Raw genomic sequence first — 24,954 nt, 5'->3', positions numbered from 1 at the left:
TTGGAAAAAAGAAATGCAGGTAATTACAGACATTAAAAAAAAAATAATAGTTGCCTGTTACTCAAGGACAAGTCTCGTATCAAAGGAAACTCACCTCTGCATGCAAGCATATTTACCAAGTTCTGTTTGGATTATGTTCTTCTACACAGCAAGTGACAGGACAAGCTTTTCTTAACTAGAACTTACTTTGCCAGTAAAATTACACCTTAAAATAGGGCAACATCATCAGCAATTATTTCATAATCAATCATCATAAAGACTTTTCAGAAAATACTACTTTCCTCCAATCTGTATTTTAGGAACAGCAGTATTTATTATATATTCTATATCCACATATATCCACACACATACACGTATTTTACCTGCAAAAGAAATGCTGCAACTCTTAGGCGTGTCTACCTCTGGTATAACACTAAGTTCATGTTGCTCTAAATCAAGCCCTAGCTTGACTTTTGCCACAGGTGGTTTAGAAGATTTCCATTTCTGTTCCTGACACAGAGCTTTCTCAGACAGTTCTGTAAAACAAAGGTTTGCATGCTGCAATATATATACACATACATACATATCTCAAATTAACTTGAGGAGATGGAAGAGAACACCATCTCAGCTGCAAAATGAGAAAAAAACTGTAATGAAAAATATTACAGAGCCTTACCAGTTTGCTCAGCTGGACTGACAGACTGTGAAATCATTTCACTTCTGTGAAATTTACTCCTGCAACAATTCTCTTGCTGATAGTTTTCTAAGACTTGGAAAAAGTCAGTCCTATTATTCCAGCCAGGATTTCGTGCCTCCCTCATTTCTTCATTTGAGCTGGTATGTTTCACCTTAGACAACAGGGGACAAACTCTGTTAGTTTTTATTTCTAACAACTTACCAAGCCAGCATTTTCTTGTGTGTGTTACATGCAGGACAACATTGAACACTGAGAAAGTTCAAGCATGCAAGATATTTGCCAGGCCTGCTTAGCGTACAAAAACATATGGACAAGCAGGTATTTTATTTAGCTCTGTGTGCCTAATGTGCTAGACCATGATGTTTTACATTGTGGAGGCATTTGTTAGGTTAGATCAGAACATTTGGCATTTTAACAGGAACAATTCCTTAGAGTCTGCTTTTAGTTTTTCCATTCCCCAATTCAGGAATTTTAGCCATTGGGCTGTAGGCAAAATTTTTTGCTAAGATGGTTTCTGTTAAGAAAAAAACCCAAACAAACCCAGAAAATAACATTTGATTTTTCTTCTGTTACCCAAAACCAAGCAACGTGACAAGTTACAAGTGCAGCTGCCAAACCAATTTCCTAACATGTAAACATAATCTATTCATAATGCTTAATCACAAAATCACTGAACAGTTTGGGCTGGAATGGACCTTAAAGACCATCAAGCTCCAACCATTCTTCCATGGGCAGGGACACCTCTCACTAGGCCAGGCTGCACAAGGCCCCGTCCAACCTGGCTTTGAACAGTGACAGGGAGGGGGCATCCACCACCTCCCTGGGCAACCTGTGCCAGGGCCTCACCACACTCACTGGGAACTTTCTTCCTAATATCCAATCTAAATCTAACCCCTTCCAATTTAAAACCACTCCCCTTAATCACATCACTCCATGCTCAGTCCCTCCCCAGCTTTCTTGTAGGTCCCCCCCTTCAGGGACTGGAAGGCTGCAATTAGGCTCCCTGGAACGCCTTCTCTTCTCCAGGCTGAACAAGCCCAACTCTCTCAGCCTGTCTTCACAGGAGAGGTGCTCCAGCCCTTGGATCATCTTTGTGGCCCTGTGATACTTAAGCAGTACCTCAGAATACATGAGCTGTTTTACACATACAGCTGCTTCTGGAGCTGGAGAAAACCAGACCTGCAGATATTTCAGACAACGTAACTATTTCAATAGGCGCTACCTGTTAGACTGAAGAAAACGAGGCTCTTGGGGCTTACAGAAAAGAGCTACTGACTACAAATCACAAGTCCTAATTACAATTTTCATTATGGTAAATCACCTAAAACTATCAATACTCCATGGGATACTTTGCTAATTGGCAGCACTCTTAAGTTTCATCACTGACTAGATGACTCACCATGTAAAGCATTTATAAAGCTTACCTGCTTGTTCAGAAATTCTTTCAAAGCCTCTTGCTGTCTCTGCATCTGTTCCTTCAATTTATCTTGCTTCTGCAGAAGTAGTTGCTCTTGTATTTTCTGTCTAAAAAGAAGAGCTTCTCTCTGTGCATCTATCTGCTCCTGCAATTCTTTCAAATATCTTTGCTGAGCTTGGATGCTTTCTGATGAGGCCAACACTCTGTCCCTTAAATTCAGTATACCGGAGTAATTCAACAAAGGTGCATCTCCTCTTTTGGATATAAAGGATTCCTCACCGCTCTGGGCTGTCAGTTCTTCATGAGATACAGTTATGGGTTCAGAAAGTTTGAAGGGTTGTTCAAGGCTTGTTTTGATGGTGGTCTCTGCAGATCCCTGCTGATATGCCATAGAATCAACTGAGGCTGCCTGAAGTATAGGTCCCTTTGCTGCTGGCATGAGGGGTGTCTTAAATGGAGGCTCTTCTCCAGCTTCTGCCTCTGTTTGATGGTTAAATATCTTCTGAGGTGACTCTTTAAAGTGCACTGTTTCTGAAGGCTCAGAGGAAACTTCTTCAGGCAAAACAAATCTAACATGTTGCAGGTGTGCTGCCGGTTGTGTTCTTGCTGCAGTGACATCTTTCATGACTAAGCTTGATGGTAACTGGACCAGAGATGGTTCTTTGATGTGAGTGTGGGAGGTTTCTGACATTCCCACTTGCTCCTGTGAAGGACAGCCACCTGACAAGACAAATTCTGCATGCTTCAACTTTGATGTTTCTAGAAACTGCACATGTCTGCCAGGACAAGCGTTATGCATTCCCTCTCCATGTTTCTGTGAAGCTGGTTTTCCCAACACGCGCAACGTTCCTGAAAGCGCAGGTGCCGACTGCGCATATCCCTGTGCATGAGCTTGTTCAGGTGACCTGTACTGGCTTGGTTGCACTCCTTGCCTCTGTAGAGGTCGTTCTGAGACAGGCTTCAAATTAGCTGATTTTATGCCCACAGAGCTCAGAGGTGTTGCAGAAGCAGGCAAGTATCTTTGCTTCAATTTATTCTGATACTCCTGCAGACGCTTCCTGGCTTCTTCAATGGTCTGTTTGTGCAGCCTGAACAGAATGAAAACATGATCTTTCCAGAGTGGTGCAAAGATACACATTAATCTCATTAACCAAAGCAATTAAAATTCTTTTGAGACAGGCGACTCAGACTTCCATTTCATTAAGGAATTTACCTATTTTGCTGTAGAAGACGTTGTTGGTAATTGCGAATCACCTGTAAGTGGCTGTCTTCTGTGGGGCTCTGGGTTTCTGATACAGTAGTACTTCCCATCTAATCAAAATAAAGTTATTTTAAGTGCAGTGTTTTTAAACTCACAGGAAACTATTAAAGCAACAACCTTAGGGTGTATGTTCTATATCTCCTAAGTTTCCAGAAGCCACTCTGTACTATCATTTGAAGTCTGTGGGATTTCAACCAGCAGCAATGAAGCTAAGGCAGTTTCTGGAACAGATGTCTGACAGCTACGGTCTCTCTTGGCAAGTGGACCATGCACCATCAAAGTCAATAGTGCTTACAGCAGCTTAGCTCAGAGGTAAATATACCCAGTAGCAAACGTGGGGAACAACGATCCAACACAGCTGCATTTTCAAGGCAACTTGAAATCCCAGGATATTACAGGTTGTATGAAGGATTCAAGATTTAAAAAAGGAATAAAAAAATATTTTCCTCCAACATTCTTAATAAATTTCTCTCCTTTAAGTACCTGTTTGAGATTTAGATGGACAAAACCAGGTGTTTTTTTCTTGCCTTTTTCCCCCTAGGATTTTTTTTTCCTTCTTGAAAAAGGATACATGTATGTACATAATCATTATATGACTCTAATCAGACTTTACTAACAGGTATTTTAAGTAGACATGCTGTCTTTGACACCTTTTAAAGTCCACTGATATTATGTGAAATAAAAGCTTCTAAATTAGACAAAAGGAAGCTTTTATGTGTTTGAACTGCTGATTCATAGCTGAAGAAATAACAATTGATTGTCTCGACTGATCTGGCAGATAGTACTCTTGATTTTTGTAAAAAAGATAATTTTAAAAGTACACACAATTTTCTACAATTCTTCACCTCATGTTCCACTTTGTTCTGCCAATCTGTAGAAGGAACACTATGGCTCTGTACCAGCTGATGTTGGTCTTCCTCCTCCTTTTTTTTCTCCTCCTCTTTTTTTTTCTTAGCCTTCTCCAAGCAGGCTTGCATTTGAATCTTCAGAAAATCAGCCTCCAAACGTGCTCTCTCTTCCTCAATTTGTCTAAGTAAGGCCAGCTGTTCCTGTTTCCGTTGCTCTATTTGCTCATTCTATTAAGAAAAATGAGGGTGAATCTCCAGACCTGAATGACAAAGAAATCAAAGACCCCTCACACACACAGAGCACCACACACCAAACTTCGTTTCAGCTCACAGCAGAAGTTTTATTGCTTACAACAGACATTTCCAAACCACAGGCTTGCTGTAGTTTAACCAAACAGGCAGGTAAATACCACAGAGCCATTTGCTCTACATCTCTATATCCCCCAGTGAGATGGGGGAATGAACTGGGGGAGTGGCGGGGAGAACCCAAACAAACTGAAAGAAGAAAACCCAAAGGAAAACTCATGGGTTGACAGAAAGACAGTTCAAAAAGAAAAAGGAATAATTAATAATAGCAGTGATCAACAACAGTGATGCACAATGCAGTTGCTCACCGCCCATCACTGGTTGATTACCAACCAGTCCCTGGGCAGCTCTGTGTGTCCCTGTCATCTCCCTGTCCGTTCACACTCCCTCCCCCCTTCCCTTGGCCAACCCCACAATTACATGTCAAGCATGACATCACTCATATGGTATGGAATATCCCTCAGGTCAGCTGGTGTCAGCTGTCCTGGCTGTGTCCCCTTCCAGCTTCTTGTGCATTTCCAGCCTTCCCAGTCAACAGAGCAGGAGAAGCTGAAGAGCCATTGACTTAATGTAAGCACTACTTAGCAACAACTAAGCCGTCAGTGTGTTATCAACATGATTCTCACCTAAATTCAAAACAGAACTACACCAGCTTCTAGGAAGCAAAACTAACTCTATCCCAGCCAAAACCAAGACAGGCCTTTAAAAATAGTTCTAAAGTTTGATTCTGTTTTACTGGCTACATGTATCTATTAATTCCTGAATCCATTTGCTACTGCACTATTATCTGTTCCCAAATTAATAGAATGGATAAAATCAGAGTCTAGCCATTCAAGATACATTATAATTTTCCAAAGACTGAGAAAGAAGGCCTTTTACTTAAATTGAATTCAGAAATTCACTTTGCATTTTATAGAGCTTTTCATCAAGAGTACAACACATTTAAATGTTAATTCAAGCCCTACAAAACTTCTGAAATAGCTAATGTATAACCACTTTAAGACCACTTCATAAATCTCTAGAATTAGTTTGTTTATTCTCTTTCCATGCACCTATCAACTACAAATCACTAAGACCTACATGTGGCAACAGGCTGTATACGTTTAGAATGCAAGCAAAGAAAAATTTCAAAGTACTGGCAAAGATGAACTGGACAACAGGCTTAATGAGATGGTCTGAACTGGGATGTCAGGAAGAGCGACCTGAGAAAAAGCTACACCTAAGAACAGCTACTGTGGATAGAGCAATATGCACATCCAGGTGTGATGTAGGAGAAAATGAATGTTAAAGTAATCACAGCACCACAGAAGATCTATTGGCTTTGTTTTGTTCTTAAAACACTATTACTTTGTAATTTTTTTGTTTCTCGATCTACTCCTAGATCTACTGAATCTACTAGTTAAACTCTGTGATTTAAAGCTGCACCAAGACATGAATTTCAACTAACTTTTTTCTTAAATTAATAAACCACTGCATAATGGTTGACAGATCTCTAAGGATAAAACAAAAATGAAAATATAATGAAACATATACACAATACACACAGTGAAATAACAGTTATTATTTTCCAAATAAAATAAATGTAACATTCCCATAGACACAAAACATCTTCTGCATTTGTTTCCTAGTTAATTTCATAAAAACCAGCCCCAAACCTCAAGGTTTGTAAGCTCTTCCTGTCACTCTAAACAAAACCCCATAGACCTTCCTACATTATTACAGAGGGTTAGTAAAGTTTCTACAGGGTTGTGTATTATTGACTACATCCTCCCTAAAGGAAAAGTATTAACCTACAATAGGGATTCCCATCTGATGACAGGGTGACATCCCTTGCCTATGGCACTTGTTAAAATCTTAAGAAACTGTGTTTTTCTACTCTAAATTCCAGCTAGGGCTTAGTAATTTTTAAAAAATCAATACACAGAGGCTAAGTACAGAAGATGTGAAGATATTACAGTAAAAGTTTAAGTGTTACAAACATGTTGAAAGTATCTATAGCTGCTATACAACCTGAAGCATTTTAAGGTCCACTGTAATTCACATTTTTACACCGTAACGAGACAGGTATAAATACACACACACACTTACCCACTTTTGTCTCTCCTTGTCCATTCTAATTTTAGCTGCTAGTTCTTGAGGATGGATTAGAAGTGAGTTTTCAGCTGCAACTGTATTTTCCAATACTTCCACAGGGCCTAAAATATACGTTATTTAACTGTAATTGCAGTCAGAAAGGGCCTTGGATCTTCTTTACATCTTGCTTTACAGTTTCACAACCTCTCTAAACAGAACGCATAAGCTGCTCTTGAAAAGACTACCATCTCCATCCCATTATTCTGCCTGTCTCCATAAGCTGGAAAATCAGTTTTTCATATTATTTAAGCCTTTAATGGCCCTTCATCATGTGTCTTTCTTGAATATACAGTAATGGCTCAGCTCCGACAGGACTGAAGATTGCTTCTACCCAAATTACTTGGTAGCCTAATAGCAGGATCATCCCAAGGAATAAAAAGCCACACATAAACCTCTTGGAACAAAGAGAATATAAAACTGGCACTCTCTGGGCAAATGATCTAACATTTGGCTAGTGCATAAAAAACAAGTATTTATCCTGTAATACCACCTTCAAAGAGCACAGTATTTTCCCCAGAGGCACATTTTCCCTCATGCTGTATTTTCGAATCCCCAGGAATTATGCTGGTATATCCACATATATGATTGAACTATATCACTTAATCTTGTTTAAAAAAAAACAAACAAGTACCCTGTGAAAGAAAAAATCACAACCCAAACCCAAAAAACCCTCTGACACAACTTAATCACCTTCAATAAACTTCAGAATACCTACTTAGCATACAAGTTCAGTGACTTCAGAACTAGCACAACCAAATAGGGACAAAGGATGCAAATAAGAAGTAACCCCAAAATGATTTGGCTACAAACAAAATGGAATGTCTAGTTGCTATAAATTCCACTTTTACGAAGAGGCTTTTCAGAATGCTGCCTAGAAACAGAAAAAAATCCCTGTGATTTCAGACACATCAGCTCATCCTTGTGTGTATTCCAGTTCAACAGGTACAGAATTTCAATGCTAAATTTTGCCCTGAGAATTCTACTCCTGAAGGCCAACACCTACTAAACCATAGCAACACCAACTGTAAAATTTAGGTGAGATTTAAAAGATACAACGGTATTTTGGATCTTTTCTCTTTTAATGGGCAAATTGGAAGTCAGAGCAAAACCCTCTGGTTTTAACAAATCCTTGTACTTTCTGGCAACGTGACAAAACCCCATCACTGAAAATCGATTAAAAAGTTTTGTTACATTTCACCCTTACAAGTCTTTTTGCTCTTATACAACAAATTTTGATGAAAGTACTTCTCTCCCTCTACTCTGCCCCTGGTGAGACCACACCTGGAATAGTGTCCAGTTCTGGGCCCCTCAGTTCAAGGACACAGAATTCCTTGAAAGAGTCCAGCGCAGGGCCACCAAGGGAGTGGAACACCTTCCTTATGAGGACAGGCTGAGGGAGCTGGGCCTCTTTAGCTTGGAGGAGACTGAGGGGTGACCTTAATGTTTACAGATATGTAAAGGACAAGTGTCAGGAGGATGAAGCCAGGCTCTTCTCAGTGATGCCCAGTGATAGGACAAGGGCAGTGGGTGAAAGCTGGAGCAGAGGAAGTTCCATGTGAACGTAATGAGGAACTTCTTCACTGTGAGGGTGACGGAGCCCTGGGACAGGCTGCCCAGAGAGGCTGTGGGGTCTCCTTCTCTGGAGACATTCAAACCCACCTGGATGCATTCCTGTGTGATTTAGTCTAAGTGATCCTGCTCTGGCAGGGGGGTTGGACTAGATGATCTTCTGCAGTCTCTTCCAACTCCTAACATTCTGTGATACATATTACATACCTTTGGCTTCACACACAGTATTTTTCCGTTGCTCGCAGTTAAGTTCTAAATCACATAATGGCCTCTCTTTGCTAGCAATTGTGCCTGAGTCAATAGTCTCTATTTCACTTTGAGTCTCTTTCTCACTTTTGGATGTCCACTCCTCTTTTTGGCTTCTAATCTTGTTCAGCAATTTTTTTAAGGCAAGTTTTGATTGACTCTGGTGACTTTTTGCTTCTTCACGATCTATAAAGAACACATACTGTTATGAGTTTGGGGTAATTAGTATCTTCACATCATCAAAATAATTATTTTTTAAGTTGCTTACACTTTTGGACAAATAGCTCAGGTAGACTGCCAAGTTTTAAAAGCTTAACAGTATTTTCTCCTATCTGCAAGAGAGAAGTGGTAATTTGTCTCTACATGCTATAAAAGGAGGACTAAGCTACTTGTAGTGTTTCACAGTGAGGCTACTCCTAGACTGTACTGTTGCAGAAATAAGAAGTCCTAATGCCCCGCCTGCACCTTCCTGCCCTCTCCCTTCATAGGAGCACTGGCAGCACGACACATCACAGACAAAAAATGTATTGTTTCAGCAAAAAGATGTGGCAGAAATAGTTGGCCAAGAAGAAATGTTCACTAACACGCTTCTCGTTCACATCAGATTATCCTGTACATGCCACAAGTGAAGAGCAGACACACACACCCCCCCACAGACACACCCCACCTACTGTGGCCATTCACAATACGGAGCCACTCGGTCACAAACCCAACCATAAAGGGCAGACAAGTAAGGAGACTGTCATACAAAGTCAAGTTAAACTCTGAAGTATTTCAAAACAGAAAAAGAAAAGTATTTAAGTGCATGTTTCAGAATCATCCCATAATTTACACTGATTTTATAGGAATAATTAAGGCTACTAGTAGTGTTGTTCTTACAACAATTAAAAATTATTCTCAGTATATTAGTGAACTAAGGCATATTAGAAAAAGGAGTCATATTTTCATTTTAAATTCATAATCTTTAGAATATTATCGTCCCTAATAAACATCAGAAACCACTTGATACTGAAATACTTCACAGGCATTAAGGATTTTTAGTACTTAAGACATTTTAATATTAAAGTTAATTTGATATATTAAACTGAATCTCTCCAACTATAAACCAAAAAAGTTTAATTTGAATGCAGAAGTTTAAAAGCTTTACTTTCTGACTCATTGGGAACCTCCTCTTCTATTATCTGTCCCGATTCTTGTTGAATATCACAAGCAGATTCTGGTTGAGTGTCACAAGCACATTCTTGCTCCAAAGAGATATCAAGATCATTATCTTGAGATCTATTACAAGGGGCTGGCAAAGGTTGCGGCTCAAACTGCAAAATCAGGTCTCCTTTCACTTCTAATAAAAAGAAAACAACTACATAAACCAACCAGTTGAAATAAAAAGCAAAGAAACAACATTGCAAGACTATACATCACAGAAACTCCTAAGAAATTCATAACAGATTTAGTCCATTTTTTTTTCCGAAACAGAGGATCCAAAGTTGTTGAAATCATTAGTCATCTATGAACTCAGAACTTCTACAGGGTTTTCTGCTAGAATATGCTGTGTCTTTCAAAATTAAAGCTTAAGTGATAAAAGGCTCAACTTTATACAGAAAGCAGCACACGGGAACAGCTGCACGCTGGAGGATCCCAATAACTTCAGGAGGGAACAAGGCACACCCTGAACTGGCTGCTCATAGGGCTGTCACAGGAGAGCAACTCACCACACAGTCCAGATGTGAAATCCTAGAAGGCTAGTCAACAGGAGCTGTCCCATGAAACTGAGGGCGTTACTGCCTATAAGGGATGTGGGATGGGAAAATCGTGGGATCGTGCATTTATTACAGACATTTAGGGGAGAAACCAAAGGCTGGGAAAGGAAAGGATCAAGTCAAGAAAGGCACAAATGCAAGGAAAAATGTAAGAATAAGAGGAGAAAAGCGGCCAGTCAGCACACCAGTCTGGCCATGAACTGCACCTGACAGTCTGTCCCGATTTCTCACCAAGTTCTTTTCCTAGCTATTTTCCATGTACATGTGCATTTGGAGATAGAAGGGTCAGCAACTGGAGTGGGACAAATTGTCACAGGGACACTCACATCCTGTGCTGCCAACAACATCCCCAGAGTGCTAACAACTGCAGAGACCAGAATGAGGGCATACTATGCAGGTATGAGTATCAGCAGGCAGTGGCTAGAAAATCACAAGCCAGACTAGCCAGCAAGAACTAAGAGAGGCTTAGGAGCTGGGTATCAAGCAGCTGTAAGACTCAATTGTATATTGAGAAGGCCAGGAGGATAACAGAGGGATCAGGAGATCCAAGCATCCAGGTCAGCTACAGGGGAGACCATGGTGTCTCAGGGTCAACTATGAAACCTGCAGGCAAATGTGTGCGTGTCTCAGACCGATGGAGACAAGAGGATCCAGGGTTAGCTACTGGTCACTTACTGCAGGGATCCATAGCATCTGCATGTCTGTGTGCACATTCCCATACCCTACTGAGCCTGTGCAGCCACAGGTCTTGGGAGTTCACATGCCCAGCAGCCAGCAACTGGAGAGACTAAGGATCAAGGACTTAGGTAGAGCGAGTGTCTGAAGCCATTCACTGAGGGATCCACTGCATCTATTTCAGTGTACCAGCACATATGTGATCATGTAGGGTAACTGGAAGGCTACAGGTTCCAAAATGAATTACTGGACAGACTGAGTATCTAAGACTTGTTACATGGGGGATCCAGTGTGACGGGGAGAGACCTGCAATGCAGGGCACAGCTACAGTGTCTAAGAGCAACTGCTGGAGGAATCCATACTGTTTACACAGACACAGCTCCCACTAACAGGGCTTCATCACCATTAGCCAGAGCAGTCAACAGGATGAGACCATGTGCTGTTTGTGCTTACTGCAAACACTCGGCTTTCAGCTGCAGCAGCCTCTCCTCTACCAGATTCAGCAACCTTAACAAATTACTTACTCCTGTCTTCACTGCACATATCTTCAAATGCAATCTCCAATTCTCTCTGCCACTCTTCTTTCATTTCCATGCGTTTGTACACAGGCACAAAAATCTGAGGTGGCATCTGTGCTACAATCTGCCTCCTGCGCATCCGATCCATATTCTGCATTTGCTCAAGTTCTTTCAGCATCCTTTCCCTGTCCTTCAGATATAAGGAAGGGATAACAAACATTCAGTGCTCACATTCAGCCATATATCAGGACTGATAACATACTTCCATTAGGTCACCATGAAGTTCATTTAATCCATAAAGTTTAAAGTCAATTTTATTCTAGGGAAAAGGTGCTTCCTCAGGAGAAAGCCACACCTGACCTTTAAACACAAGACCCATCAATACTACCTAGAAGATCTTATGTTAAATAAAGCATCAGAGCGTATACCTGTAGATCAACTTTCCTCAGCAGAATTAAATCTTCTGGTTTATAAAAAAGCACTTTCTTGAGCAAGCCACTTTTGTCAGGAGGTACTTCAGCAATTGCTACTTTTTGAGGTAAGAACTACATACTCTTAGCTTTCATACACACTTATAGTGTACCATTTTGAAAAAGCTTTATTTGAAGTTTGAGGTTTTTTTCCTGTTAACTTAAGGTGCACCGGTAATGTTTCCAGATTTCCCATTTTAGTTAGGTTATTCATTCAGGGCCAACCATATCTCAAGTGAAAAAAACCCCAAAAATGGAAGCTTCTGCAATCTCTAGCCTCCAAAAATACTTTTGAAGGTAACAGAAAATAAAACACATTTCATAGCCCAGGTACAACGACTTTGCACAGTAGTTCAGTTTTTACTTCTTAAAGGAAATTTTAGTATTCCCAGACTTGAATACTAACAGAACCTTCATCTTTAAAAAAATCTTTTAAAAGTTTTCAAAAAAACCCCAAAACCCTCTTGCTTTCTTAATAAACTATTTCTCCCCATAAAGCACAGAATAATCCACTACAAGTAATGTAAAAACGTAGAGTTTATCACCTATTAAAAACAGTTCATCATTATTACCCATTGGTTAATAGCTGGCAAAGGTTAAGATAACAAACATTCTTCTAAAGGCTGGTCTTAATCTGTGTGCTACCTCCTTCCAGACAACCAAAACAAGCAAACAGAGTTTTATGATTTTTAAATATGTGATTTTTAAAACACATTCTGAAAATTCCACCTAATCCATCAATTTTCCTCTTGTTACTACAATTCCTTTGCTAACCAGCTACATACAATTTATTTAACACTGGTCATTTTGACGTTAAAACAAGGTACAACTACTTTGCCTACCTGAGCCAAATGGACCTTCTTCAAGGCTTGGCTCCCTCTGAGATGTGCCTTTTCAAGCTGCTCTCTTCTCTCCCTCTCTGCCTCTCTCTGTAGTTCCTCCAAACGCTTCCCTTCTTCTTCAGCAGCTAACCGAGCATCTGGCTGGCAGTCAATCAATAGGTTTAGCCCATGAAGCTCTTCGTGGTAGTTTAAAGCATATATTAACAATAAATAAATGAATAATTCTGTAGCAAAAGCACTTAAAAGACATACAATGCCATATAAACACCCCTGAAGGTTTGTACTTCTTGGTTGCAAACAGAACCAAAGTAGTATTTTATCTTGGGGGAAAAAAAAACCCCACACACATATTTACATATTCCATAAGTGAAGGTGTCAGTGTTCTAGTTTCAAGGTGTACTAGGGACAATCATTTGTATGATTGATTTCCTACAGCAGAGCATTTGTTTTTCCTGCAAATACAAGGCAAAATGAACAATACAGTCATTATTACAGACTGACTACTTCTGTCCTCGTGGGTTTTTTTAAACAAGGAGGGGGGATGGGGGCAGGAAGGGTGAGCAGGGCATAAATTCAGAAATATTTTCACTGTCATTTGGGAAACCAGAAACAATCTGCAATTTAAACATGAAAAATGTTATCTAACATATGAAAATTTAAAAATACTTCAGAAAAAAACCCCAAATCACCAAACCCAGTACACATAAGCAAGGCTACAAGATCAGGGTTTCTGAATTTTTTGTTACAAAGCTGAGCAAAGTTTAGCACCTCTTCTTATTGTTTAGGCTTAGTCCTTCAAACATTAAGAAAAACTAGAACTCCATGAATGAAAACTTCACAAATACACTGAAGAAACAAGTTTATTGAGAGAGGCTGATTCAGAACAGGAACTTAGATTGTGCTCTGACACCACTTACAAACCAAGCTATTGTTTGGTTCACTTTTCAATAGCATTCACCACTAAAAATTATGCTCTTGGTTTACCTCCCACTTTTCCAGGTCCTCTCCCTCCTTCTTCTGAACTAACTTCGCCCTTTGTCTGAGTGTACTTAAGTAAACTTTCCCATTTGGAAAAATTTACTCATTTTTCTTTTTCCCAAACTTGACTTCCACCCTTTTGGGAAGCTGAAACCACTGACTGCATAGAACCATAAAATGCTTTTGTTTGGAAAAGACCAGTAAGATCAAGTCCAACCACTAAACCACGTCCCTACGCCCTGCATCTATCAATCTTTTAAATCCCTCCAGGGATGGTGATTTAACCACTTCCCTGGGCAGCCTGTTCCAACACTTATAACACCATCTGTGAAGAAATTTTGCATATGGGAAAGAAATGTGACCAGGTACATATCAGACTTTGCAAGTTTCCCCATCTAAGATTCTGATTAGGAAGTTCTGCTTTATGCAATTCCATGTGTTTAAACAAGTTCTAGAAAACCGAACTGCTGATACCCAGACACTACATGCAACATAAAGATAGATATATGGAAGGATTTATCACAAACACTTGGAGTTAATCACCTGCTCTCCATTCACTTCTCTGTCCACGTAAGGTTCAGAAATATGGTACCGCGTAACAGAAAAGTTGATGCCATTATAGGGCTTCACTGCAGGAGCCTTTTTCACTTCAAAATTCTAGGAAAAAAAGCACAAGTACAGCTGTATCAGAGAACAGTAACTCTAGCAAAGCAGCTAAGGAGAATCTGATCTGTACATTTAAATTAATATTAAAAGAAAGCCACCCCCCCATATTATCTCCTGAAAATATTGTTGTTTAAAAGTTTACATATGTTTAATAATTAATCACATCAGCACAAGGCAGATCTAGAGGGCTTAACAACTGACAGCATCTAACAGCCTACAGCAAACTACTCCACATAAACTGACATTCATCAGAGGTCTACCTTAACATTTCAAAAGCACTTGAGTTTAATGTACAAATACAGATTCCTATTTACAAGACCTGTCACTCACCTCAGAGCAGGGCAACCACAGACCCACAATATAATTATACCTTACAACAAAATAATGCTTCTCAAGCACAGACTATCTTTACAAAACTCAGGACATATTATGTCAAATTTATTACCTGACCACAGAAAACAGCATTTTCCATAACGTCACTGAAGTGTCTACTCATATAATACAATGAAGTTGTTTTCATGAAAAGTTTTGGGTACACTACCGCAAACTTTCAACCTTTGTCCAAGAGGCTGAATACTGAGCAACCAGACCCTTCCTTTTCTTTGGCTCAGCCTGATGCTCTCGGTAGTGAGCTAATCAGGTTAGGGAACCTGGTATTCTGTAGGACCTGGCCCTGTACTTCCTGTAGTTCCTCCATTAATTTTCTCTCAGCTTCCTCTTCCCTAGACTTACAACTAAAAAAAGGATTTTGTGATTCTTATCCACATCAACTAAGCCAGCAAGTTTCATAGCACAAGCAGCTTAACACTAACATAACCATAAGCAAATGCATATACATAAAAAGCATCATTAAGTCTAAGGAATATCTTAAGCTTATCTCTACATAAGATGAGGCATACAGAATTTCCATATTGATTGCCTCTTGCTATTCTACAAAGACTGTAGAAAGTGAAGTCTTTAAATTGAAACCCTACAACACGCAACTAGGTTTTGCCTTATCAACAAAACCCCAGTAGCAAATAGTTCTTAAGTAAATGCATGTTATTCTAGAAGGGGAAAAACCAAATGTACAAATAAAAGCACAAATCAAGAATTTCATTTTTATTTGTACATGATAATGCTGTTTAAAAATGCCTAACTTTCTTAATCAGTACATCATTGCAATTCTAAAAGATCAGCATTAATCAAAACACAAGCAGATACTGATTATAGTTCTGAAAAACAGACAATTCCTGTGCCTAAACCTCATTAGCCAGCTCACAGACTGCTTGACCTATACTGGGAGATATTTTAAAAAAATATTATCAGGGATTAATAAATACATTTAATCAACCAAACCATCAGATTTTTATTCAAAGCTTGTAGAAATATGAGAATTATATTAGAGGCAGCAATTTTTCAATTAATCTCAAAAGCAATTTAGGCTGAAAAAAATACCACCTGTAACATACTATCAAACCTCATGGTGGAACCACTGCAGTTAAGAATTTATCCACACTTCCATCAACATTTGTAATCCCCCTCCCCCCTCCCTAAAACAAGTAAATAATTCTTTATTGAAATCAGGCAAAACTGGAGCAGCAGTGTATCATGAAGTAGGAGGGGAACCCCACAAAACCCCAAATCTGAAGTGTTATGAATACTCAAGAAAAGCATGACAAGATTTTTAGATTTTATTTCCATAAAATTAAAGTCTTACAGATCAAAAAAAAAGTAAAGTTCACAAGAACTCTGTGATACTTGTCAGCAAAATGGTGTTTACAGTTTAACTTAGATTAAGCAACAGCTGGTTTAACTAAATAAGGCCTCAATTCCTACCAGCTTTCCTTCTGAGAATTAAACTTGATTATGACAGTACCTCTAGAGTAAAAACACTTATTTTGTAACTGTGTAAAGTAACAATAGGACTATCTTGAGAAAAATATTTCTTGTAAGTAATCCTGCAATGATCACTACTACCCTATCTCCATTTTATAACATCTTATTCAATTGTTATTGCAACACCAGCTTATGATTACAGTTATGTTCAATAAGCTCTCTGTGTAAAATGGATTCAAGAAAATAAGTATGCTTATGTAGATGACCTTGTAATTTGCTAAAGTGAATTTGAATTGCTTAAGTAATGCCTTTGCCAGACAAAGGCCCAGTTTTCCACTCACCCCCTCAAACTGACAGTTAACATCATTTGTTGTCTCCCTCTACACAGAACTAGGAATAAGCCACAGCTTCAATCATCTTTTTTTACTTAGCATTTACCCCATATAGCATGCAGCATCTCATTACTCCTCCAAGACAATAACTATTCTTCACCCTGTGCCCTCCCAGCAACACAGGCCTATGACAAGAGGATTAAAATCCATACAGATACAAAAACTAGGAGAAAGGCTCTCAGTCAGCTGTTTCTTACATGGATCAAACTGACACACTGTGTTACGTTTAAACAATGCAATGGAAATGCTTCCTCCCATAAAAGTCCTGTGTCTACAGAACTGTTGATTCAATCTGCCATTATCAGAACGTGAACTTTTCAAAGAAAACAACACTCACAACATGTACCACTGAGGTTGTTGGATGATATGTATTACAGAGTACTGTGTCTTTTAGGTGTTACAGCATCTACAAATCCATATTAACAGTAGCTAAGTCACCAATTCAAAATCTTTTGGGGTTTTGTGGTGGGTTTTTTGGGGGGGAGGGGTGCTGTTTTCTTTTTTAGCAGAAAGCAACATAAGCCACATTCTAAACGGCAAAAGTTGCTGGAAAGCACAGCTCCAATATCTTGTGCTCTTCCAAAACCACCACAATGAGAAACACAAGCATATAAAACTTAGGGAATCAGGAGTTAAAGTTGAACTCCTATAGCCTTCATCTGCTCTACAGCAGATACACTGGGAACCTGTCACGTGGGATAACGTACAGAACAGCAGCATGAGAGTGTGCTTGAATTCACCTGAACTTCACAGGACCTTCTTCCATCTGTTCCAAACACCAACAAACCATAGAGCTCACCAGAAACAACCCCAAACTCAACCACTCCTTTACACTACTTGCTTTAATCCTCACTCATATCCAGCTTGTGCAATACGAAAACCCATGGGGAGCCAGAGAAGCCACCTATGCAGAAGCATGTACCAAAGAATACAAGGGAAATTATATAGGCACTCTTCCTTCTGAACATTCTGAGCGCTCTGCAGGTCAAACTTTACTCTGTTCCTTCAGATAAATCAGTACCAAACCCCTATCATCCAGAACACTGGCCTATAAACAACATACTGGATGTAGTCAGGAAAAGTTTTTGTAACTTTACTGGCTCTCAGGGGGATTAGTACACCTTAATCCCTTCTATTCTTGTCAGTTCTCTGAATATCCCTGAACCTAATGGTCTGAAAGGGCACAACACCACATAAGGCAACTGAAGTTCTGCATTAATGAAGTTCCATTAAATTAAATTTACTAAAAGTTAACTTTAAAGTAATAATGCACATAATGTTCCTCCTGTAACCCCACAGAAATGTTTATGCCTATGCAGAGCCTTTCTGAAATCAAGCATGAAGGAGATAAAAAGTGGTCCCCTAAAAAGGGTACAGCATGGAATTAAAAATATGGGGTTTCTTTACTTTCCTCCACAATAGCTGAAGGTACTGGTCTCCTACCAAAATTAGACAGCTGACACTACATTTAGGATTGTTTACAAAGGCAAAAAGCAACTGAAGGAAGGGAGGAAAAAAAATAAAATTCAACACTCTTCCTCCTCCCAGCTAAAAAAGTAGTGTGATCTTTACTACAGGACTACACACAATGCTACTGCTGCAGCATTATGCCAGAAGACTGAGGTGGCGCGCACGTGTTGAGAAAGAGCATTCCAGGGTTAAGTACCACTGCGGCTACTAAATGAAAATGAGATCATTTTAAAGTTTAAAAGACATATTAAAACAAGATCTCAGATGACAAGAAATAAAATCCACACATAACAAGAGAACAGAAATAAACCAATACCAAAGCTTAGTAGTAAGAAGTCTGTTAATAAAAAATTCATTCATTTTCTTGACTTTTGCTGAACCACTCTCCTTGTAGTATGCAAGCAGCAATTTCAGGTATCCTGTGGTGAAGAGTCACACCAATAAATATGTCATTATGCTGACATGGAACTCTGAAATTCTGATCACTGTCACATCATGGAAACATACCTCAAGAGGATGTGGTGGAGGAGGTGGCAGGCTTGCAACTTTGGCTGCTCTTTGTCTTTCCACTTCCAGAGCATGTTTGCGTGCATTTGTTCGTCTTGGGAGGAAAAATCCAACCAAAAACCACACACACACAAAAAGTCACATACAAAAGAGAAGAGAAAAAGAAAATTAGCCAAGCAGCAATGACAGCACCATGCAAAAAGGCAAACCTAAACACAGGCAGATTCAGCTGCACCCGTACTGAATGCTTAGGACACAGGGACAGGCAAGCACACTGAAAAGTTAACAGAACTTCTACTGGAAGGCAGGACTGCCCAATTAATTTCTAAATGAAAAAATGTGAATAAATATGAGCTTCTGATGAACAAAGCAAAATCACTGCTTTTCACTTAAGCCTTCAGAAAGCACTGCATTACTTCAGCATATTTTAATTGCTCGAGTGTGGACAAAACTAAGTATTTAATCAATAGGCCTCAGCTCTACTCAAGCACAACTATCCCCATGAGCACACAGCTCATTTTTCATGTCAGCTCAAGTTTGGTCCATTCTGCTTAAAAAAAACCCAACCCAAACACTAAAGGGAAGGCCACAGCAAATGCAGTAAGTCCTTTCTTCAAGCAAGTAAGTCTCCATCAGAAACTGCTCTCAGAACATTTCATTTCACACCTCACTGAACAGCTGTCAGCCAACAATCTAGGCTGAAAACAGTGATATAGAGATGAAAGCCCTCCCCCCCTCATTGAAAGTCTGTGAGGCCGGCTCATACACTTGACACTTTTGTTCTGATTTTAAACTATAGTTCCTATCAAAATCCACAATCATGGTCCATGAGCATTAAATCTCTAACCCATAAAACTTCAAAATTTAAAAAGCTCCAAGGAGAAAGCATCACCTTGTGACACTGTAAAATATATTCTATGTTTAATAATACTAAATAACTATTACATACCGGGCTTGCTCATGAAGTAGTTTTTCTTTTTGGTACTTCTGTTCTTTCAAGGCTTTCCTATGTCTCTTCTCTGCTTTTTGTCTCCTTTCCTCTACTTGCTTTGCCAGAGCTTCTAAGTCAGGCTCCTTAATGATAAAATATTGCAAGCACTTAATACAGGATTTTACTCCTCACACGATCAGTTTGTTATTTCAAATTAAGTACTGCTGGCAAGAATCACAAGCTCAAAGTTACTTTCTACTGTATTAAAGATACTCTAAATAATAACTTTTCCTTCTCTGACATCTTTCTTCTACCACTACCAGCAGCAAATTTGTTGCATTCCTCAGACAATACAACCAAATATTGATGTGGGAAACCTTACCTTTTCCCTGCATCTCTCTGATGAAGAGAACAATATAAATGTACACTTTCATAAATGCTGACTGAAGTATACAGAAAAGTGTTCCCACCTTTCAGTCATTAATTACAACAATCATGTATCAACTGACACATTTCTTTATGATTTGTTCTCTGTTCTTATGGCATTGGTACCAGAGTTTTCTACGAACTCATCTATCCTAGCATTGGAAAGGACTTTACAAAAGACACTGATTCAGAAACACTGAGATATGGAAATGTAGAAGGCTATTTTACTTGGATTAAAAAGCCTGTTGATTCAGGAAGTGAACTAGTCTGCAAAATTCATGCAATAAATCTATGGCAACACTGATTTCTATAAACCTGTTTCAGAGTCCTAAGTATGAAAAATTTGTACCCAACAACCTCAACAATCTCTCAGAGAGCCTACAGAAGTTATAGGAGGTTAAAGAGAGTGAAAATAATTTATAGGTGCAGAATTCAGTTGCAACACCAGTTTGCAGTCTAGGCAAAGGTCCCTGAAGCCCTTCCCAAGACCTTCCATGTCACTTGTACCTCAAAGGAGAAAAAAAATAAGTGTCTTTTTTTCTTAATCATAGTAAAAGACTGTTACATGGTAGAGAAAAACAAAGTTACTATATTACTGGCAAACTTGAGACAATGATTCACCATGTGCAATTTAGTCAAGTACAAACACACAGTACCATGTGTGAACAATTTACAAAAACCAAGTAACTGTAAGAGTCTGCACAGGAAAGCCTCAGCAGACAGGCCTGATAAACCATTTAGTCCTGGTTTTCTGGAAAGATAACTGTGAAAAGCCAACCAAACCCATAAATATTTCTAAGAAGTTTCTATTCCTAGAAAAACCCTCTTGACTTAGGTATTAGGACTGCAACATCAAGTATATAAAATACCAAACAGCAATCTTGGTATTTCTAGAACATCAAGAATATCTTTGACGATAATAGCAAGCTGTTTCACTTACATGCTCCTTGGCTTGTCGGTGACCCTCACCAATTGCTCTTAAGCTTGACAAGTACAGTTGTTCTAAAGCTTTCATCTTTTCATCCTGTGCTTTCTGCCATTCAGCTCTCAGTACCTCCTCTAACTGATGCAGTTGCTCTTCTCTCCTCTGCTTTACTTTTTGTCTTATCTGCAAGGCGATATGCTTCTGCTGCTCTCTAACCTGTAGAAATAGAGTTCGTCTTGCCAGCAATTTAAAGCACAATATTTTTTTGCAGCAAGTTTTTCCACAAATTATTTGACCCATATCATGGTTTAACCTGGCCAGCAGCTTAAACAACCACATAGCTACTCATTCACTCTCCCTGCATCCCCCATAGTGGCCCTGGGAAAGAAACGAAAAGAAAGAAAAAGTTAAACTTGCAGACTGAGATAAAGACAGTTTAATGGGACAGAAAAAGGCAATAATAAAATACCCCCAAAAAAGTGAGAGCAGTACAAATTCACACCATGCAAAACGATGTTCAGCTACTTCCCAAGCTGCCCCACTTCCCATCCAAACTCTTCAGCCCCAGTTAAACACAAAGCATGACGTCATATGGTATGGAATATCACTTTGGCGAGTCTGGGTCACCTGTTCTGGCCATGTCCCCTCACAGCTTCCTGGGTGCTCCAGCCTTCTTGATAGCAGGGCAGTGTGAGAAGCTGAAAAGTCCTTGACTGTTTGGCAACAACTAAAACATCAGTGTGTTATCAGCACTGCTCTCATCCTAACTCCCAAACATGGCACTGCACCAGCTGCTAGAAAGAAAACTAACTACTCCTGCCAAAACCAGGACAACCCTCCTCTTTCAGCCTTCCATATCACCTACTATTCAAATCTATCTAGAAAATACATTTTAAAGCTGCTGTTATCTTTTTCCAAAATTAACACATGAAATAATTTAATCTTAGCTAAACATTTCAGTTAAAGCCTGAACAGCAACATAGAACTAACAAAAAAATGTAAACACTGCTCAGAATATCCTTCCTTCCAAAATACACCACAGCAATTTATTAAGAACTCCTATTACAATACAACATAGTTTAAAGAAAATGCATCAACAATACTGATAAATTAAAATCTGTTTCCTCAGTTTCTGTTTTCCACCTTGTCAGTAAACACCCTCCTCTACAGAGAGAAAAAGTCAAGAGAAAGTACAGGAAGGGTGAAAGATCAGTAAATAACAAACATCTTGTAGATGTGTATTTTTGAAGAGCTGAGCAGCTAGTGTATGACAAAGCAGAGGAAAAATAGTAGGATAAATGTAGAAATACGCCTGTGTCCTAACAGCAGGAGAGCAGAAGAGGAAGAAGGGTAAGATGATCAACAGAAAAGTTCTGAAGAACATAAATATACTTTGTTCACACATTCTAAAATGAGTGGTACTTAAAGCATTTAGAGGTATGAGGTGGTGTAGAAATTCAGTTCATCCAAGGGGAAGCTGTGAACTTCTGTATTAGTAGTAGTTACTTCTTCTGCATGATCACCATGAAATCACCCAGAACACTGTAAGAGGTTGAATCCTCACACAAGTGACAGAGCAGCAGAACAGAGACAACTGTGTGTTGGCAGTCAAATAAAAATGGCAAATACCAGGAAGCTGACAGGAAAGAGGAGATTCTGGAATAGATGCCAAAATGAATCTAACAAACAGAGAAGGTATCACAAAAGAGCTATGTACCCAACAGAAAATAAACATAAGAACAAACTAAATACAAACCTGATAAGCAATACTGTGACCCTCAAATTTAGTTTACGTGAAACATATTTTCCATTAATTTTCCTAAATTACTTGTTATGTTATTCAATGAAACACAGAATGTGAAAAGACACAAGCTTACTTGCTGTAGCCTCAGTTTTTTTCTTCTTTCATACTCTTCTTTCAGAAGCATGGTTTCTTCATTAGGACTAAGCCTCAGTTTCCCAGCTTTTACACCTTTCCTCTTCATCTTTGGAAACGCTGAATAATTAACTTCAATGAGAATAACATAAAAACCACAAGCATAAAACAAACAAAAGCAGAAATTGTGCACAAGTGATATATGTAAACTAGCTATAAAGAACAGATATTGCCATAACCTGACAAATCTACCATGGTATCTAGGAATGTGAGTTACAACTGTTCACTGCTGGTCTCACTGTACTCAACACTACTGTCTGTCAGTCACAAATTGTACTGCTTTTGAACTGTTGTATTATGTAGCAAACTCTGCAACAGTTATCATGCACGACATCCTACACTGTGGACCTGACAGGAGCATCTGCAAGGTGAACAGTGAACACCACTCCACTCTTGGAAAGATTAGAACCAAATAACTGCTGAAAAAACCCCCACACCACACAGTAAAGCAGGCTGGTCACGTAGGTGATTTGTATCAAAACATTCTCATAACAATTATGAGATAAGATACTGAGTTTGCCAATATTTTTTGTTGCAGACCAAGGTTTTCTGCCTTGGGGACTGTGAAACTCCAACTACCAGCCTCCACACAAGCATTTCACTAGAACAGTAACAATGTCCATTGACAATTTTTTGAGGTTTTTTTAAGCAACCATTTCAAATGACATTTCCCTATAGATTTTACTGTGGAACCAGGATCTGCTGGCTCTACAGACTGTTTCCCATTTTCCTTGCAATTATAATTTTCATCTGCACAGGAAAAAAACCTAAAAAACCAAAAAACCCAAAACTTTTTCTGCCAGATATACAGCTTGGTCCAAAGCTACTCAAGTCAAGGGGGGGAAAAATAAAATCTTTATTTGAACTTTAAATATTTACACCCCTGAAAATACCCTCCCAAAATAAGCAAGAGGTTTTTCAAATGCCACCGTTTAATTCTACAAATCAAAAGCTTATTACTAGGGAACAATCCACATACTACTAACAACGTAACCAACACGTTACACCTAGAAATTCTTCTTTTCCGTACCATAAAAGAAAAAAAACAAACCAAAATTGTGAAGAAAAATCAGGTGAAGTGTAAAAACGAATCGGTTATCCATGAAATACTTTCGGTACAGGGTGATTAAGCCAACAATCCCGAGTTCACCCAGGATAAATAAGCCAACAATCCCGAGTTCATACAGGATACAGTGGCTCCTCCCAGCCTTCCCTTAATCGGCTGATCAGGTACAAAACAGGAGCTTATCGATACATATAGTTAAGGAGCAAATTACTACCCGCCCGGTCCCCAGGAAAGCAAAACGGTAGGGGATGAACGACGCCAAGCCTAGAGGTAACGCTCCCAACTCTCCCCTAAGGACGAGAGCAGAAGCAGACGGCGCAAACGCCGGAGTAAAGCAGCCATACCTGCGCCGCCTCAGCTGCAGTACAGAGGAATCGGCCAAAACTAACCCAGCCACCCCGACGGAGGCTACAGAGCCCCTGCAAGCAGCCTCACGGCCTCTTACTGCCCAGCCCAGGGCAGCGAGCAAAACCCACCTCTCGGGAGCCGCAGAGAGAGGCAGCGGAGTTACGAGGCTACCGCAGCGAACCAGGCGGGGGTCAGGCCTGAGGCGGGCGGCTCGGGGCAGCGAGGAGGAGGGAAGGCCCCAGAGAGCGCCCCACGGCCGGCGAGCTCTGCCCAGGAGACCTCGGGCCCGCTGGGGCCGCGGCGCGGCCACCCCGAGTTGAGAAGGGACAACGCGGAGGGGCAAGGAGGGGAGGGAAGGGGAGACGGGAGGGAAAGAGAGCGACGCCGCGGCGGGGCCGCCCGCACCTACCCGCCGCTTCTCCCGCCGCCAATGGCTGCCTCCTCCTGCTGCCGCGTCACCTCCGACGCTTCCCCCGACCAGCCAATGATTCCGGGCACAGCGGGAAACCCAGCGCTCCGGCGGGCTTCGCCTTCTCCGCATGCGCGGTGCACTCCTGGCCGCCACACCCCTCCTATCGCTCCGGGCAAGCTTCAGCGCGCATGCGCTCCGGCGGACACCCTGCCCCACCACCCGGTCACAGCCCCGCCCCTGCCCTCCGGTGACCAATGGGAACCGAGGGGAGCCGTGACTGGCCGCTGAGGCCCAACGCGGCGAATGCAAAATGGTCTCTGGGGAAGTGAGGCGCTTGGCTCTTGCTCCCGGTCCCTGCGCT

At 40.2% G+C, this 24,954-nt stretch overlaps 1 protein-coding gene across 1 annotated transcript in view; it reads right to left on the bottom strand.

The window, feature by feature from the left end:
- Positions 1–24,722, bottom strand: part of CEP295 (centrosomal protein 295) — a gene marked incomplete at its 5' end in the record, with an annotated part of 41,838 nt that extends 17,116 nt beyond the window's left edge. The window contains 16 exons of the mRNA XM_084260036.1: positions 363–515; positions 656–827; positions 2,101–3,181; positions 3,307–3,404; positions 4,200–4,430; positions 6,597–6,703; positions 8,418–8,642; positions 9,604–9,795; positions 11,413–11,596; positions 12,719–12,859; positions 14,240–14,353; positions 18,550–18,643; positions 19,499–19,623; positions 20,847–21,047; positions 22,709–22,839; positions 24,587–24,722. Of these exons, the coding sequence (XP_084116162.1) occupies positions 363–515; positions 656–827; positions 2,101–3,181; positions 3,307–3,404; positions 4,200–4,430; positions 6,597–6,703; positions 8,418–8,642; positions 9,604–9,795; positions 11,413–11,596; positions 12,719–12,859; positions 14,240–14,353; positions 18,550–18,643; positions 19,499–19,623; positions 20,847–21,047; positions 22,709–22,839; positions 24,587–24,722 (3,385 nt within the window). The remainder of the gene's footprint in view (positions 1–362; positions 516–655; positions 828–2,100; positions 3,182–3,306; positions 3,405–4,199; positions 4,431–6,596; positions 6,704–8,417; positions 8,643–9,603; positions 9,796–11,412; positions 11,597–12,718; positions 12,860–14,239; positions 14,354–18,549; positions 18,644–19,498; positions 19,624–20,846; positions 21,048–22,708; positions 22,840–24,586) is intronic.
- Positions 24,723–24,954: the final 232 nt, after the last annotated feature.

The sequence above is a fragment of the Gallinula chloropus genome (genome assembly GCF_964237585.1).
Source record: "Gallinula chloropus genome assembly, chromosome: 1".
In the NCBI taxonomy this organism is placed as follows: Eukaryota; Metazoa; Chordata; class Aves; order Gruiformes; family Rallidae; genus Gallinula; species Gallinula chloropus.
The sequence above is the reverse complement of the archived record's forward strand: the minus strand, read 5'-3'. Positions and strand labels throughout refer to the sequence as shown.